Source organism: Zonotrichia albicollis, chromosome 12, assembly GCF_047830755.1.
Source record: "Zonotrichia albicollis isolate bZonAlb1 chromosome 12, bZonAlb1.hap1, whole genome shotgun sequence".
Classification (NCBI taxonomy): domain Eukaryota; kingdom Metazoa; phylum Chordata; class Aves; order Passeriformes; family Passerellidae; genus Zonotrichia; species Zonotrichia albicollis.
Window position 1 is genome coordinate 4,929,721 of NC_133830.1, and position 16,473 is coordinate 4,946,193.

Below are 16,473 nucleotides of genomic sequence, written 5' to 3' on the forward strand. Positions count from 1 at the left end.
CTGAGACTGGGTGTGGAGAGCAACTGCAAATGGCAGTGAGCTCCTGGTGCCTGCAAGGGCTGTGTTAGTGACACCTTGGGCAGGATGGCTTCATTATTGCTGTGGATGGGATTGCCTTTCTCAGTTTGTGGTCCCAAATATGCTATTTTTGCTTTCCTATGGCAAGAAAAACCCTTTTGTAGGAGGAAATCAGCTCTCACTTGAGGCAGAAAATTAAATTTTTGCTTACAAAGTGGTAACCATAAGCCTGGCCTGTATGGATGTGTGTGTACCTGCTTTCTTCAGGCAAGCAGGAATCTCTCCAGGGAACTGGATTCATTCTCTTTCTTTTCTCTCATGATAAATTTGTGAAGGAAGGAACAAATGAGAGAAAAATAGTGGTCCACGTGTAATAGCAGGAGTGAATGTTAATGGGACACCTGGGAAATTCTTCTGTATTAGAGAGCACAATGATTCTCATTTGCTGCAAGTTATGATTGAAAACCAAATCTTTCCTTTGCATTTTCTCCTCTGCCTCACCTAAAATAGCCCCACAGCAGGAAGCTGCCAGTAGGAAATTATTAACACTGCTTTGCTCTGAGGTGCCTTATGAGGTTTCAAGTCTTGGATTCTGTCTGTACAAGTGATGTGTGTGCTTGAAGCAGATGAATATTGGTGCCCAGCTGAAAGGCAGCAGACCTCATTGATTGACTTCAGCGAGCCCCCTGGCAGATAGACACACTCATGCTTTAATTTGTTTTTGCTTCCAGGTCACCCTTCATCCACCTTCCCATTTGCAGCAGCTTTTCCCTCCTCCCCCCTGCATTTCCAGCACCTTCTCAGCTGTTTTGATTTATTGACCACTCAGATTTAATGCTTCATCCCTTGGAGAAGTCTCTGTGCTTGTGTCTGATCTAAGGTCACCTGTGCTACTTATTCCAGGGGACTTTAATCTCCATATGGATGTGACCCCTGACACTCAGCACAGAATTCTCTGTGTTACATGGTTCTCTCCAGCTGTGTCAGCAGCTTCCTCCACCTGCTCTGAAGGGTTATGATTTCATTAACTCTTTGGGTCTCATTACCAGGGTTTGAGGTCACTCACCTATTTTCTGATATGGAGGTACACCCACTGTACCCCTGGGGTTTCTTTCTATTTAGGTGCTTGTTTTGAGAGTTGTTTGTTTTTTTACCCCATGTGTTTCTTCTCACCTGAAACAACTTAAAGTGCTTCAGGACTGCTTGCCTAATTCCCCAGTTAAAATCTTGATTGTGATTTTGCACATACCACACTGCTGGTTTCCACAAGGAAAAAAGCCCAAATGTCTTGATGAGGACAAAATCTGTAACTTTATAAATTGTAAGAAAAACTCTTTGGTTTGAAACCTGCACGTCATGGAGGCTCCATCCTCTGTTCCTATATCTGTTAAATGGCTGTACCTTTGCTTGCTTTTTCCTTACCGGTATTAGCACTAGGAATCACAATCCTGCAGTGTATTTGAGGATTGTAACAGTAATGGTTAGCAAACAGGATTCTTTTTCCCCCCTTTTTTTATTTTTGTTGATTTTTTTGTGTGTTACATCTTACTTTGCCGGCTATCATGGGCAGATTATGGGAAGATATTTCTTGTCTGTTTATTCCTAGAACAGCTGAACTGGGCTTTTGGGGCAGATCTGGACTATCTCTGAGCACTCCCTTACTGCCCATAAGTGAAAAGGTTGAACTTTAAAAGTGAAACTGGGCTGATTTGTATATTCAGAGACAATTTCTGAGGAAGTGTGTGTGTATGCATATATCTGTATACCCTTGAAGGAGAGCATCTAAGATAGAAACTTGGTACATGAATGTGAAATTATGAAAAACCCAGTAGCTTATTGAATGGTAGTAAAGAAAAAGCTTTGCTGATACTCTCAGCCTCTAACATGGTGTGTAGTTTTTACTTTCCAAGTGACTTTAGCTTATTTTCTTGAGAAGAGTTGTCATCTTTAGAAACAGCCCTTTTCTACTTTTACCCCTCAAAAAACCCTGCCCTGTGAGCTGGATTGGTTCTTGTAAATATGTTTGGCAAAGAATACAAAAAATAGCAAGTGTTATTTCCTCTAATGTTTGTGTTTTTCTAACAATATTTGCCTTCTGGTGTGTGCTTCCTATGCCCATGTATTTGTAAGCAAAAGCCAACATGAGATGAAGGCAGATGATGAACTGGCACCAAGCTTCTTAAAGTGCTTTCCTCTTCCAAACAGCATCAGTGCTGACTTCTAAACTCATTTGTTTCTCTTAATGTCTGCAATATTTAGTTCCATGGCTGTTCATCCTCCTATTGACATCCATCCTCTTACCCTTTAAATAAATGATGCAGTTGATTTTGTGCAGACCAAGCTTGCTGCTTTTGAGGCTTTCTGAGGAATGTGCTGAGCTGGGCTCATCCTACTCCAGATTTGCTGCTCTCCACAGCATAGTAGCTCTCTTCATCAGAGGTGGCAGATTATGAAACAGAGATAAAAACTCCCTTTAAATTTGTCTTTTCCTTATGTTTCTTAGCCAAGAAATGAGCAGAAAGAGGCGTTTGTTCAGGATTTCTGGCGGAGGCATGCTGCCTGCATGTATATTGCATTGAGACAGCACTCCCTGGGAGTGATCAGAATTAGTCACAGAGATGAAATGCATGTGGACAGAATTGGTTAGCAGCCTTCTGAAAGCCTCCTTCTTTCTTTGATATGCTCCCTGTGGTTTTGAAGTGCATCACTACCATGTTTGATATTTTATTAACAATAATTGTACTTCCCTCTTTTCTTTTGAGCATTTCAATGAGTTTTAGAAGTATTAATTGGTAACTGCCCTTTGACTCCTATGAAGAAAATGAAAATAAGGTCTTGTCAAATGTGTTTGTTGAAAAAAAAGTACTAAGAATAATACTGAGAATATTAAGAATACCACTGAGAATAAACAGTTCAGTAGTGATTATTGAGTCATCTCTACAAGCCAACACAAGTGTCGTGAGTAATGTCCAAGTCCAATAATTTTCTGGTTTGTACTTTCTTGTTCTTCAGAGATGTCTGTGTTCTCTGAAATCCTGGGGGGCTGCCTTGCAGCTCTACACAGCACGTTCTTCTGGGATAAAAATCCTACAGATGGCAAGGAAATGGTCACAGAACCTTCATGAGTGGCCAGTTCTTGAGGTCATTAAGAGGCATTCTAGACCTGGGCACCTGAGGGCTGCTGTCATCTGTAGGTATGTCATTATGGATGACAGGAAAATTCACAGAAAACTCCTGGAGGTTGTTCCATCAGGGAGCCCTGTCCCATTGTGTCTGTGCCTGTACTGGGAAACAGAGAAAGTGAACCAGAGCAGCACTGATGTTTCTGGGGAGAAATAGCTGTAAAGAAATTAGGATATGGTTGGAAACACACATGCCAAACTGCTGATAGGAGGAAACACAGAGCTGTGTGGTTTTCAACGTTCATCCCCTGTCCTGCTCTGTGCCTGGCTGGCCCATGCTCTCCCTTCAGTGTGCAGAAACTGGTCTGTGACACAGACCTTCCTGTGATGCTGCTGCTGATAATATGTTTTTCCCTCTGGAGGGTTTTCTTATTTAAAAGGGAAGATGTAACTGAATTTCAACCCCAAACACCGACAGCCCTGAAGTCACAGATCTGAGTAGGTTTACAGGTGATGGGCTATGAATTTATGGGCTTTGCTCTCCACAGATTTTCTCCCTCTCTCTCATTGCATTTCTCTCTGAAATGGCTTTCCTGATGTGTCCAGCATAGAATTCATTTACTGTGATCTTCACATTTTGAAAACTCTTCACTCCCTGCTCTTCTAATGACTTGGCTTCCAGAGAATCCATCAATTATAAAATATTTTAAGGCATTTCTTGAGTGTTTCTGTCAGTATAATCTCAGCTGCATGTTAAGTGTACTTTAAACCTGAGGTGAAGGTTTATTTAGTGCAAGATGAATATTAAAATATACAGGAGAGAATTCTTATATTCTTTCTTTTTGCTGCTCTTGGGCACTTGAATGCAAATACAACAGGTTTCAGTAGATCTAGGGAGGAATAGATTGAGTTAGGGTTGGTTAAGATTTTTTGTGAATTTTCTTAAATGTGGAAGCCACTCTGCAAACAAATGTTTATCCTCTAGATTCCTGAGCACTGGCAAAAACAGGACTGAAAGGCACCACTTTAACCCTCAGCATTTGTTCAGCACCTGCTCACAGATGTGTCTGAATATTAAGGAGAAATTCATATGGTGCTCAACAGCATAAAAAGTGTCAGGATGTGTGTGAACAAGCAGGAGGAAATATCGATGTGAGCGTGTAGGAGGGGAAAGACTATTACAAGGGCAATCCAATTAATGCAAATGATGCATGCAGATGTCTGGGGCTTTTTAGTGCTGTACTCCATAAGAGCTGTGCATGAGGGGTGAGGGAGGGGAGTGCTGCCTTCCCTTGTGTGGCAGGGCTGCTTTCAGACCTGGCATCCCACTCCTGCCAGGAGATGGAGAGGGGACACCTTCCCTCGCCTGCTGGTGGAGCTGCCAAAGAGGAATGTGAGTGAAACAGCTCCTAAAGCCAGGGCTGCTTTCAGGAGGCATCTTAATCTCAGCTTCTGCAAACAGCAGTGTGTCTGTTGACTCCTGGCACTCCAGGGCACCACTGTCACTGCTTCAAAAGTCAAACAAGATAATTGAAAGGCAGCCCCAGGTTTTTGGGGCTGTATGCTCAGGGCCAGGGTGTTTGATTTCCTTTGGTATTGGCTTAACAGGACTGTTCACCTAAAGGAAGCAGGGTTTGAGGTGGAAAATAGACACCCTTGCAACTACATATTGATCCTTGGAGCTGGATCTTGTCCGTCCTTATGATGTACCTTCTGGAAAAAGGTTTCTTCTCTTATCTCGGCGTCTGGTGAATTGTGACTTTCCTTAAGGACAAGGCCTGGCCACTTGGTTTTTCAGATGAGATACATGAAAAACACAAATATGTGGCCTGAGCAGCTCAGAATTTTTGCTTTTTATTTCTTTCTTTATAAAATCTCATTCTCAGGAGACCAAGCAGACTCTGACCTTGCTCTTCTGAAGTGAATAAAAACTTGCTGTTGATTCCAGTGAATGCAGGACAAGCACAGTGGGCACTGTAGGAAACCAATGGAAATTTTCTCCGGTTTACTCCAAAGAGTTTTGATTCAGGCTATAGCACTAAAAAACCAGAATATAAAATAAATATTAAATTTATCTCATAAATAAACAGCCTCTCTTCAATAACAATCTCATTTTAGAAAATATTTTCTGTCAGAAGTTGTGCCACCTTTTCTCCAAGCATTGTCATGTCAGGTATTTTGAGGAACAATATTTTGGGATGAAGTGAGAAATTTGCTTTCTCTTTTGTGTGTTTTCCATATTGACTTACAGAGAAGCTGTTGTTCTCCTGACTAGTAGCTGTTTTCATTTTTTCCTTGTTTATTATTAAGTACTTGCATGAAAAGTCAGTCTCCCAATAAACTTATTACAGTGGCTCTGAAGATACTTTTATGTTGTCTTCAGCATTTTGCCAACTTGCTGTAAAATACCTTATGCATTTTTCTTCTGTAGCAAATTTTGCTTAAAAGTAGTGTAGCTTTGTCCTCAGGGAAAGAAAAAGGAAAGAAACCTCAAAAAGCTCTGTGTAGATATAATTTTTAAAAAAGTTGAGTGCTCAAGTAGAACACCACATTTCCACTCCAAGATTGAATATGCATAGTTTCTTGTCCATTGAGGTTGTTATGAATACAAATTTGGCAAGAAAATCCAGGCAGCCAAGTGTTTTCACAAGTATTTCAGCTGTGCTTGAAATACTTGTGAAACCAAAACATACACAGCAAGGAACACTGCCAAGCCAACTTTTAAAAAAAGTTATATGTATGTATTTAATACTTTTTTTTTAAGAACTCCCCCCATAGAAGTATAAATTGCATTGCTAACTCTTTTTGAAAGTTAAGATCTCACACTAATCAATTAATAACATTTTCTGCACAAAAATTACCGTGATCTTTATCCCTCAGGAAAATTTCATTTGTAAAGGTGTGCCTGATGTTAGTTAGCAGCAGATACTGTAAAAAACAAAAAACCCCAAAATATCCAACCAAAAAGCTCCATACATGGCAAACATGGAGTGAGGAAGAAGCAGGATAACTCTGAGGTTTGTCACTTGGAAGATTTTCTGTTTGTGGAGAGTTCTCTGCCTTTCCCCTGCATTTCTTTATTCTCTGTGCCTTTGATATCAGCCACACCTACACCAATATCTGGGCTGTCTCTCTTCTCATGCTTTGTGCTGCTTTGATGGTGACTATTTTTGTTATTCTCAGTGTTGTCTCTGTCTCTCTCTCTTATGAAATAACTCACCCTGCTCTGTAGTGCTGTTAATTTACAAGGTGCTTTACAAACACAGATAAGAGCCATCCAAGGCTCTACTCTAAATAAGACAAATGCAAGATGAAGCACTTGAAGGCTGCTCAGGAAAGTGAGGACATGGAAATGACTTTATACAAGGAGCTGAGGGGCTTGTGAAGTGGAGTTTCTGAGAGGAGGTTTAGGCAGGATGGAGAGGAAGTTTGGCAGGGGAGGAAAATGATCAGCTGCAAGGAGCACTGAGGTGAGATGTGAAGGCAAGAGCAAAGGAGGGGAAAACCAACTTGGGGAAAAGCAGGAGCACACAATATTTGTCAGAGGTTTGTTCAGAATGGTCTGGGAGGGAACTGAAGAAATCCATACAGTTTGGGTATGTTTTTTTTTTCCTTATGGACAAAACTAGACTATCTCTGACAGCTTTACAGCCTACCTTGTTCTCAGCCTGTCTGTGATGACAAGCATAACAAGCAGTGCTTACATGTGGATGTGTCAAAAAGTTTCCCTACTGTTTAAGATGTCTCTCTTGTATTAAATATTACCCTATCCACTGTGTCCATTTATGAAGGGAAAGATCTAAATATAAAACCTGATGGATGTCAGGAAGTGAAAGGAAGATGAGTGTGCTCTTTTTGCCTTCATCATTTAACTGATTACTCCGACCTGCTCTGGTTTTGTAGATTGGGAAGATAGATTGGAAAACTGACTTACAAAAACTAATTTCATAAGAACAGTATATAAACTCAGGGAATGAGCCAGATCCTGTTGGAACTCTGGCTGCTGAGATTTTAGGCTTTCTGTGCTGGCAGACACTGACCCCCAAGAGAACACTTCATTTGACCTAAGGCCATGGAGAAAACTTCCAAAAAGCTTCACCTTCTAATAAGATGAAGGTGATGAAGTCCTCCTCATCATTCCTCCCTGCCCCCAGAGTCATCCCATTTCAATGGTTTCTCACAGGCACTGATGTGTTTTTTCTCTCCCTCTCTCACCTCTGGGGCTGTTAGGGCAGCACCAGGTGAAGCAGGGCACGTGTGAGGTGGTGGCCGTGCACCGGTGCTGCAACAAGAACCGGATCGAGGAGCGCTCCCAGACCGTGAAGTGCTCCTGCTTCCCGGGCCAGGTGGCCGGCACCACCCGGGCCCAGCCCTCCTGCGTGGAAGGTGAGTGCTGGGTTGTCATTTCAGGCTTTACCCCAAAACCTGTGCCCCTCCCCTGAAGATTCCCTCCCAGGTGTGTCACTCATCCCTCATTTCCCCTCCCTGACCTCTGCCAAGCACTGTCTGTCAGTCCTGCAATTCCAGAAGGGCATTGAGTGATTGGCAGAATCAAAGGATGCCCTCTACCCCTGGGGGGCATTGGGCCATCCTGGTGTCCTTGGTCCCTTGAGACCTCCTCTCATCTATCTGGTTGGTGGCTCCCTACCCCTCTCCCTGGGGTTCAAAGGAGCAGCAACCACGGGCTCAGGGAGTTCTGTTGGAGCTGTTGCTGGATCCTGAGGACTGTGGGCCAGAATAAAGCTCTGGATCCAAACCCTCCATCAGAACCAACTCCTTTCCTTCACCATCACTTTAAAGGTGAAGGAAATAGGTAAAACCAGAGGAGCAGCCCCTGTTATGGGGGGAAGCTCCATCCCAGCACCACCAGAGCTCCTGCAGGCCTGGACTTGTCTCCACAAGCCCAGCTGCAGCATCCAGGTAGCTAAAAGTGTCTGTGGGGTGAAACACCACACACCCAGCTAGCCAAAAGAGTCTGTGGGGGTGAAACACCACACACCCAGCCAGCCAAAGGTGTCTGTGGGGTGAAACACCACAGTGCTGCTGTTTGGTTCAGCAGCAAGGGCCAGACAAGCCAAGGCACATCCTGTCCAGCTATATTGGTAAATATTCCTATAGTGAGAGCCTCTGCTCACTCCTGCCTCCTTAAAATTGTTTGAGTTTATTCTCCTTGATGTCTGACTTCCCACTGCCTCAAAAAGGCGTAATCCTTCCTTTTGTTAATTTTAGAGACATCTCTGTGCGTTGTTGATAATGAGCCTGTGCATAAATCTTGGTGTAATTAATCCTCTTAATATATGTGCTGGTCCATTTCATGTCTGTGCCAATAAAACTTCTTAATTTTTTCCCACAGAAGAATTCTCCTCTAAAACTAGTTTGAAAACAGCATAAGCCAAGAAATTCAAGCTTATGATATTAACTTTTCCAGATGTCTTAAGACTTGGCTAAAAATTCACTGGATAATAAATGCAAGCCTAAGACTGGGAATGCAGATGGGGCTGGGACATCTGACATGGAGAGCTTTTCTCTAAATCAATATTCACCATTTAATTTGCCTATTTTTTGTAGGGGTTGCTGCTCTTGTTAAGTTAGTAAATCTACTCCAAGACAGATTTTAGTTACCAAAACCCCTCATTCCATTAATTCACAAGCAAGATCCTGTTTTTATTCTTTTGTACCTATAATCGCAACCAGTTCACTTAAACATAGAAAAAAAAGCTTTTAAGTCCAATTCTAATCTAATATTCAGAAATATTTAGTGTCAGACATAGAACTCTGTTCTATGTGAATGTAAATATGTTCTATGTAAATCTGTGTTCTATGTAAACATGAATCTGTTTTTTGATTTTTTTTTACCTATTACGAAGCTGTCAAAACAGATACCCTTTAAAAGTAGATTTAAAAAAATAGATGCCTAGCATTTTTATGCTTTATAATTCAGCAATACAGTTAAGTTTAACAATGCATTTTCTTAGGGAGTTTTTGTGTTAAATCAGAAGTGTCTTCTGCATTTTTACGTGACACATCAAATAGCAGAAATACTTTTACATGTAACAGATAATAGAAGTCAGGCATTATTTTAAACTCACTTAAAGACTGCAAAAGTGACACTGTCATTCTATGGCAGAAATATATAAATACTGCAGAAGCTTGATTCAGCCAACAGTTGATGAAGGAATTTAGTTTTTTTTTTTATTCAAGTATAGTTGCGATTAAGTGTAACAAAATATTATGAATGTAAGATTTTGACTGTTCAAGTGGAAGCTTTTGATTCCCCTCACTCCTTAGGGTAATGCTTTAGCAGGCTGTGCTTATTTTTGCCAGCATCTGGGACTGGAGTGTGTTGCTGCAGCACAGAAGCTGAAACTCCCTTTCCTCAGCCTCAGGATCTGATGTGTTTTCTCCCACTCTGTACATACCCTGCAGTACACTCCTACTCTGTGAAAGCAAGAAACTGTTTGAGTCTTCAATTTGCATACTACAGACTGATACAGACATTTAGGGGCTTTGTCCTGAGTGCAGGCTTTATCAGAAATGATCTCTCGCCTCCCAGGAAAGCGCAGTCAGGTTTCACCCATTTTTTGTCCACAATCAATCAGTATCAATGCAAATGATCTGAGACCCAGATGAAAGTTCATACATTTATTTTGTAATATTATGAGACAGAAAGATTAGTTTTTAAAAGCCAAAGCTGTGTTCCAAAAGTGTGTCTTTTCATAACATTTTTCAGTAAAAGTGCAAAACAAAAGTAATTGAATGAACATTTCAGCAATATCCTGATGTCAACTTCCCTGCTTGACACCCCAATTTAAAGGTTGCAGAAGAACAAATATGTCTTGAAATTAAAAGGGAAAAAAGTGCTTTACAAGAAGTAGACTCCATTATTTTTGTCCATCTCATCTGAATGTGTTATCTTTTAAGGCATGTGTTTCAATAGTTTGTGCACATAGTAGCATAATGCAGACTGGCTGAATCCACATCTTAAGCCATGTTTTATTTTGAAACCCAATATAGATTATGTAAGATTATGTACTGATATGTTTCATAACAATTTTCTGGGATTTGATGAGTGCCATGAACAATGCAAAACTGAGAAATGTGTGCAGGTGTTTGTGCTGTTGTTAACAGCGGGTTTATAAGGTCATGACTACATTTCTAAGAAGAATAGACATGGTCTTAATAGAAATTGGCTTAAGGGTAGAGAATTAATAAATTTGCCCAGTTAAGGTGTACAACTGTGGCCTTCCAAAACATATTGCAGAAGTGGCAGTGTGATTGCAAATGGATTTTTAGTCAATATTCTAGTGCTTGCCAGAGGTTTCCTTGTTCTTACCTGCAGTATTTGCTGACACACCTCTGGGATTTACATCTCTGTGCAATTCTATTTTCTCACCCAGTGAAGGAAGAAACTGGCATTTCTCTGTCCAGTCTCCCATATACATGTGTGGATTAAACAAGAAGCCTCAGCTTCATCCCCCCTTACAGCAGGTACTTGACTGAAGCATGCAAATGAAGGAGAAAAGTTATTTTTGTAGTCAGTGGAGATGGAAAGGCACTTCCAGAGGTCAATTCAAATGTTGGAATCAGTCTCTGGTGGTGCCTGCTCTTTATCATTTGGATATGGCATTTACCCTTCTGAGAGCTGTGAAGTGTTTAGTCACTTTTTTACCTCAAACGCACTCTAGATAATTAACTACTAAACTAGTAATTGTTGTTTTTACCTTTTGAAATCAACTAATTGAACATGGCACAGATAACCTCCCTGCAATAAAGCAAGGGTGACAAAAAAGATAAACAATATCTTTCCTGCTTCTTTTTCAGCTTCCATTGTCCTGCAGAAGTGGTGGTGTCACATGAACCCCTGTTTGGATGGAGAGGACTGTAAAGTACTACCAGACTATTCAGGTTGGTCTTGCAGCAGTGGAAATAAAGTCAAAACCACAAAGGCAAGTACAGAGATCACCTGTATTTGAAAGTGCCTGTCTGCTGATTGCTCTTATTGCATTGTGTCTGTGGGTGTGAGCACCAGTCTTGGCCTTCTCAAAGTTTTGGAAAGCTGTGATTAATTAGTTGCTCTCAGAGAGGAAATATTAGGTCAGAACTGCCCCTTCACTCCTGCAGTCCCACTGAAAATGGCCCTGATTCAGTCTGCAGTGAGCCAAAGAAATTATTTCATTGTGCTCAGTGCTAGAGGGATAATCATGTTCCAGAACCAATTCTTCAATTTGCAGGCTGAGTATAGGGATCCCAAAGCTTTACCACTGTCACATAAACTTAGATTCCTGGACAGCTGGACAGTGCTGGACAGCCTTTTACCTTTTGAAAGTACCAGTCTGGCTTGGGAGTTGCTGAGAACCTGCACTGATGACATTGTGCCATCCTGAGCATCGCTGGAAATCAGGCTGGTTCAGAATGTTTCTAATTACAGACCACCCTGTAGCTGGCCTGATTTATTTTTTTTTTAAACCAAACCTTTGCTATGTCATCTTCTTAACTAATTGAGAGAAAATATCATGTCCTCTGTCTGCTTGGCAATTTAAAAAGAGTTCAGTGCATTGAAGTTCAGCAAGTCACAGCAAACTGCATGTCTAAATACATCATAAACCAGGAGTCTTTAGCAGGCAATAGCAAGGAGAGACATATGCTCAGCTTTTCCCTTTACAGCCTCTTCTAGCTGGGAAAGAATGTTCTTCATTAGGTTACAGTCTGAGTTAATAAGCAATACTGTCACCAAATGTTGTTTAGTGAAGGCTGCTCTGAGCAGTGAAAACTGCACTAATTTGTGGATGGATGAAAGGAAATTGGATGTTTTGGGCAGCTGTGCTGTGGCACTGGTGGTCTGTAGACATTGTACAAAGGAAGTGGCATCCCTGATCATGGCAGAGGGGCTGGAACTAGAAGACCTTCAAGAACCTTTTCAACCCAAACCTTTCTATGATTCTATGGCCAATGATACAATGATATTTATCAAGTGTAATCTATAAAGATGTGATCTATAGCATGCCTGGGTCCTGCTGATCTCCTGTGGCGGACACTACACCTGGAATTTGGCCTGCAAACTTTGGAATCAGTGTGGATAACTGGGACTCAGTTACTGCAAGATAAAAATTACCCTCAGCCTTTCAGTTTTTTCCCAGGGCTGATTTTTAACTACTCATTTGTAGATCAGGAGTAGCATTGTAGCATCCACTGAAGGGTAGGACTGGTGAACAGGAGTTCTAGATGTTGTACAAGACAACTTCATCTCAGGATATTCCAGAAGAGAGCTGACAGTTTATACCAAAAGGACTTTATTGGAGAAGAGTGAGTCAGGTTAATTATCCTTTGAGTGAGGGCTAATTATCCTTGATGCCTTGGACAGATACTCGAGGGGTGGGGACCAGAACAAAGACTTTTATGTTGGCACTGATGTCTGAGGTGTCAGATCCTCATCATGCAGCTGCCTCTTCCTTCCTCTGGACAGCTGTAAGGAGACTAGAATGGAAAGACAAGTTCCCTTGTCACAGGGAAAAGGGGAGGTGGTGTAACTTATATTTTTATTTTGAAATTAACCAAAGATTTGTCTCAGATAAATGAACAAAATATTTCTTAGGTGTGTCATTAAAATTTTACACAAAGAGGGCTATTTGAACAGCCAAACTGTTCAGCCACCTGTGAGCCTCAGCAATGGGATGCTCAAATCAGACACAGCAAAACCCTTTAGGACAATTACAGAAAGTGTATGCATCCATGAATTTTTTCCAATTTAATAGTTGCCTTATGTCTAAAACACAATAGTTGAGATCCATTCCGTACTAATTCTTTTTCTGTGTTATGCACCGGAGATGATCTCATTACCATTTAAATTTGTAATCAATTTTTAAAGCCTTTTAAGACCCTGGGATCAGTGCTACGTGGGACAGTGGCTTCCACAGGTTAATTATACACTGAAAGAGGAAATGTCATTTAATCAACTTTAAGTCCTCTATCTTTTCATTCCATGAAAATAAGCAAAACTAGTGTAACTAAAATATTTGAAGCAGAGGAGACTGCTGACACGACTCAGTATTTAGATGAACGGTTAGTGTCTGAGTGGGACAGTTAAAATGTGCAAAGCTGAGGAATTTGCATCTTCCATCAGTTCCCTCAGGGAAGGAAATAAAAACTTCTCTATGCTGAGTGTCTGTTTAGTTTTGTGACACATGTAGACACTGCAGAGCAGAGCTGACAAAGCTTTCCTCCTTCCAGCTGCCTGTTCTCATCCATTTCCAGGACAGGAAATCCAGCAGGACCCTCCTCACTGTGCAGCCAGAGCTGGGTCCTGTGTGTGCATCAAGGCTTCAACACATCCCTGCAGCCCCTCCAGGGTCCTGAGGGAGTTCTGCTGGCTGGGGGAGATTTCTGCTGCAAGAACAATTTATTCCCATGTGCTGCCAGGTCCCTGATTCCCTCCCACGGGAAGGACCCCTGGGAATGGGCAGCAGTTTGCATGAATGGCCCTTTGGGATGTAAATCCTACACTGTGCTGGAGGCATTGGGAATGACATGAAGCAAAGTAAAATAGGAGATGTCCAGGAGGTGTTGGTGGCAAATTTAATGGTGAATTGCCATTTCTTTATCTGCAAATCTCCCTCATCCTATCAAACAATATTTAATTAATATTTCTCTGGAGATTCTGCTTCTCTGACATAAAGGTGTGGCTGGGGTAAGTTAATTTATTTCTGTTCATGCGCACAGTTCTTTTGAAGTAACAATGCACCTGTTATCCTTTTTTTTGGTGAATTCTGTAAGTAACTCTTTCCTCTCCTTTTACAGGTGACACGGTAGCACAGGCTAAACCTGAGGGCCACTCCCAGAACTATGGCACGTGGAACTGTTCCTTGGCTGTCACACAGAGACCCTTTTTTGTCATGCTGTTATTGACTTCACCCTTTGAACTTGCAAAGCAGTTGGGAAAAAGGGACAGCACTTCTCCTTTCAACTGTGGCTGCAGCTCCTGAACCTGGATTTTGCTATTCAGTGGCACATTACAATCTTAAAAGAAAAATCAGGGAGATTTGGTTCTACCTGAAATGCACCTTGGATTCCCAAGGACCTGAGACCTGGCTGCAAATTGTGGAAGAACACACCTGAGCTTCTTGTGGTGCACCAAGGATAAGACTTTCCTAATGACACAAAGATATGTAAAATTGTTTTAAATGAGTTTAGGTCATGAATGTAACTTAGGGGATCATAGAAAATGCTGATGTTAGAACTGGTACAGATGATCTCTAAGGTCCTTTCAACCTCTATAATTCTATGGATTTGTCTGCGGTGTTTCTTGCATACAGTACAACATAAAGATACAAAGCTGATCCCAGTGAATTGATGGGACTGTGTTAGTAAATTATGTCTTAATGTATTTTCAACTGTAATTTAGTACCTATCAAGGTGGTATGAAGGTGAAAAGATGGAACTTATAGAATTAGTAGCAATTATTGTAGGGCAAACTTTGGTTATAGCTGTGCAATTAGATTTATTTCCTTAGATAGTTCTAGGTAGTTTAACCTTTACATTCATAAGTGATGGCAGGAAAGCATGAGGAAGAGATAAAATTTGAAAGCAGGCATAGTTTTTCTTGTCCTAAAATAAATCCATTCTCTAGGGGAATAGCAAAGTATACATATTCCTTGCCTCTTTGAATCTAGATATGGAAAAGAATTTAGCCATTAGCTAGAAATATTCATTGAGATGCCTCAAAAAAAAGGGAGAGCAGGCTTGTACTGCATAAGGAAGGCTTACTGGAAAGGGAGTAATTTGTTTGGATTTTCATTGCTTTGGTTATATCCTAATAGGTAACATACTTAAAATTCATAAGCAAAATTCTAGATAAAAGTAAATTTTCAGTTTCAATTAGTTCTTGTTTAGAATGATTATAATAATTAAATGTCCAGTTCCTTGACAGACTGAATTTCCAAGTGGTTACATTTTGAGACACATAATTGTTCCCTATTATTGTAGATGCATTTCATGCTCTTTTTCTTATTTGCCTGTTAGAGATTTTTTGTCATCAGTCTTCATAAATAGAATAGAGGGTAGAGGTGAAGCTGTAGCCAGTCTGCTCCCCCTGACATTGCAGCAGACTGAAGTGCAGTGGTGCAGATGAACTGCTGGTGACCCAGAGACAGAAGTCATTGTTATGCTTTATGTAAATATTGGGGTAACAATGCACATCCAATTTTTATACAGACTGAAAGGTGGAAAAAAAAAAGCTGTCTAGTACTAATGTAAGTCATTGTGCATAAGCTCTCTAGTGAAGGGGAAAGATCCCATCAGCAGTGGTAAGCTGTTCAGGGTCATAATTATTAAATTCTGATTTGCTGGAGTGAGTGGGAGCATTCAGGCAGTTAATTCCACCAGAGTCAGTGGTGGAAGGATCTGGCCCTGTGTTTTTTTGGTTTTGATTTCCTCGGTTTAGGTCACTTTCAATAGTGTGTTTGATTACAGCTGGGATCATAGTGGTCATTGTACTCAGTGATAAGCAAACAAGAGATTTTCTGCTCTGTGCTTGGACAGCTGAACAGTTAATAGACTCTGCTTGCCCTAATGAGCTCTACATTCCCAATACTTTTCCATTGTTTTGATTTTCCGATTAAATTTTAAAATTACCTTTACTATTTCTATTGTTTCTCTGCATATATATTCATGGTGTCACCAGGGAAGATCCTTTTCATTTGCTATTTGTACAGTATTGACCTGTAACTGGAATTTATTTGTTTTGGTAAGTGTTCTATGGTGATGTTTAGTTAAAACTGTTGCTGAGATGTTCTAGGTGGGGAAAAAAGAGTTTTAGAAAAAAGTTGTCTATTTTTGAAGGTAAATAGAAAGAAAACAAGTTACTTTCCAGTGGTACGTCAATATGGAAAGTTTTCAATTCAGTCCTACCTCAATGGGTGCAATATGTCACATGTTCTGAAATGACCCCGTGGAAGCTTTTGCTGTCACTGAGGAAAGGGGAAAACTACAACATAAATTTGGTGGCATGGGACTATGAAATACAGCCCAAATGAATGGCTTGCCTAGCTAGAAGCCCAGCCCATGGCAGAGATTTTATTCCTAAAGAAGCTTTGTTCCAGAGGATCTTGGGTGGATTTACAGCCTTTTCTGACTCGTTGCACAGGTGCCGCGATGTGTGCCTGCCTCTCGTTTTGGAGCAGTGCTGCTGCTTCCAGTGCTGTTGTCTGGCATCTGACACCAGCTCTGCCCTTCTGCTGAGAGGCAGCAGAATTCAATCTGTGCCAGCTGCTCTGCCAGGGGAAGAGAGAGATCCGTGCCTCAGATCCTTGCTGTGCTCTCTCTGGAGCAGTTTGTGTCT

General features: G+C 41.1%; 1 protein-coding gene across 8 annotated transcripts in view; it reads left to right on the forward strand.

Annotated features, from left to right (window-relative positions):
• TAFA4 (TAFA chemokine like family member 4) overlaps positions 1 to 15,775 on the forward strand; it is a 69,635-nt gene extending 53,860 nt beyond the window's left edge. For all 8 annotated transcript variants that reach the window (XM_014270118.3, XM_074550402.1, XM_026796062.2 and 5 more), the window contains 3 exons: positions 7,371 to 7,526; positions 10,962 to 11,086; positions 13,935 to 15,775. In XM_014270118.3, coding sequence (XP_014125593.1) covers positions 7,371 to 7,526; positions 10,962 to 11,086; positions 13,935 to 13,946 — 293 coding nt within the window. In that variant the 3' untranslated portion in view covers positions 13,947 to 15,775. The remainder of the gene's footprint in view (positions 1 to 7,370; positions 7,527 to 10,961; positions 11,087 to 13,934) is intronic.
• The last annotated feature ends 698 nt before the right edge of the window (positions 15,776 to 16,473 follow it).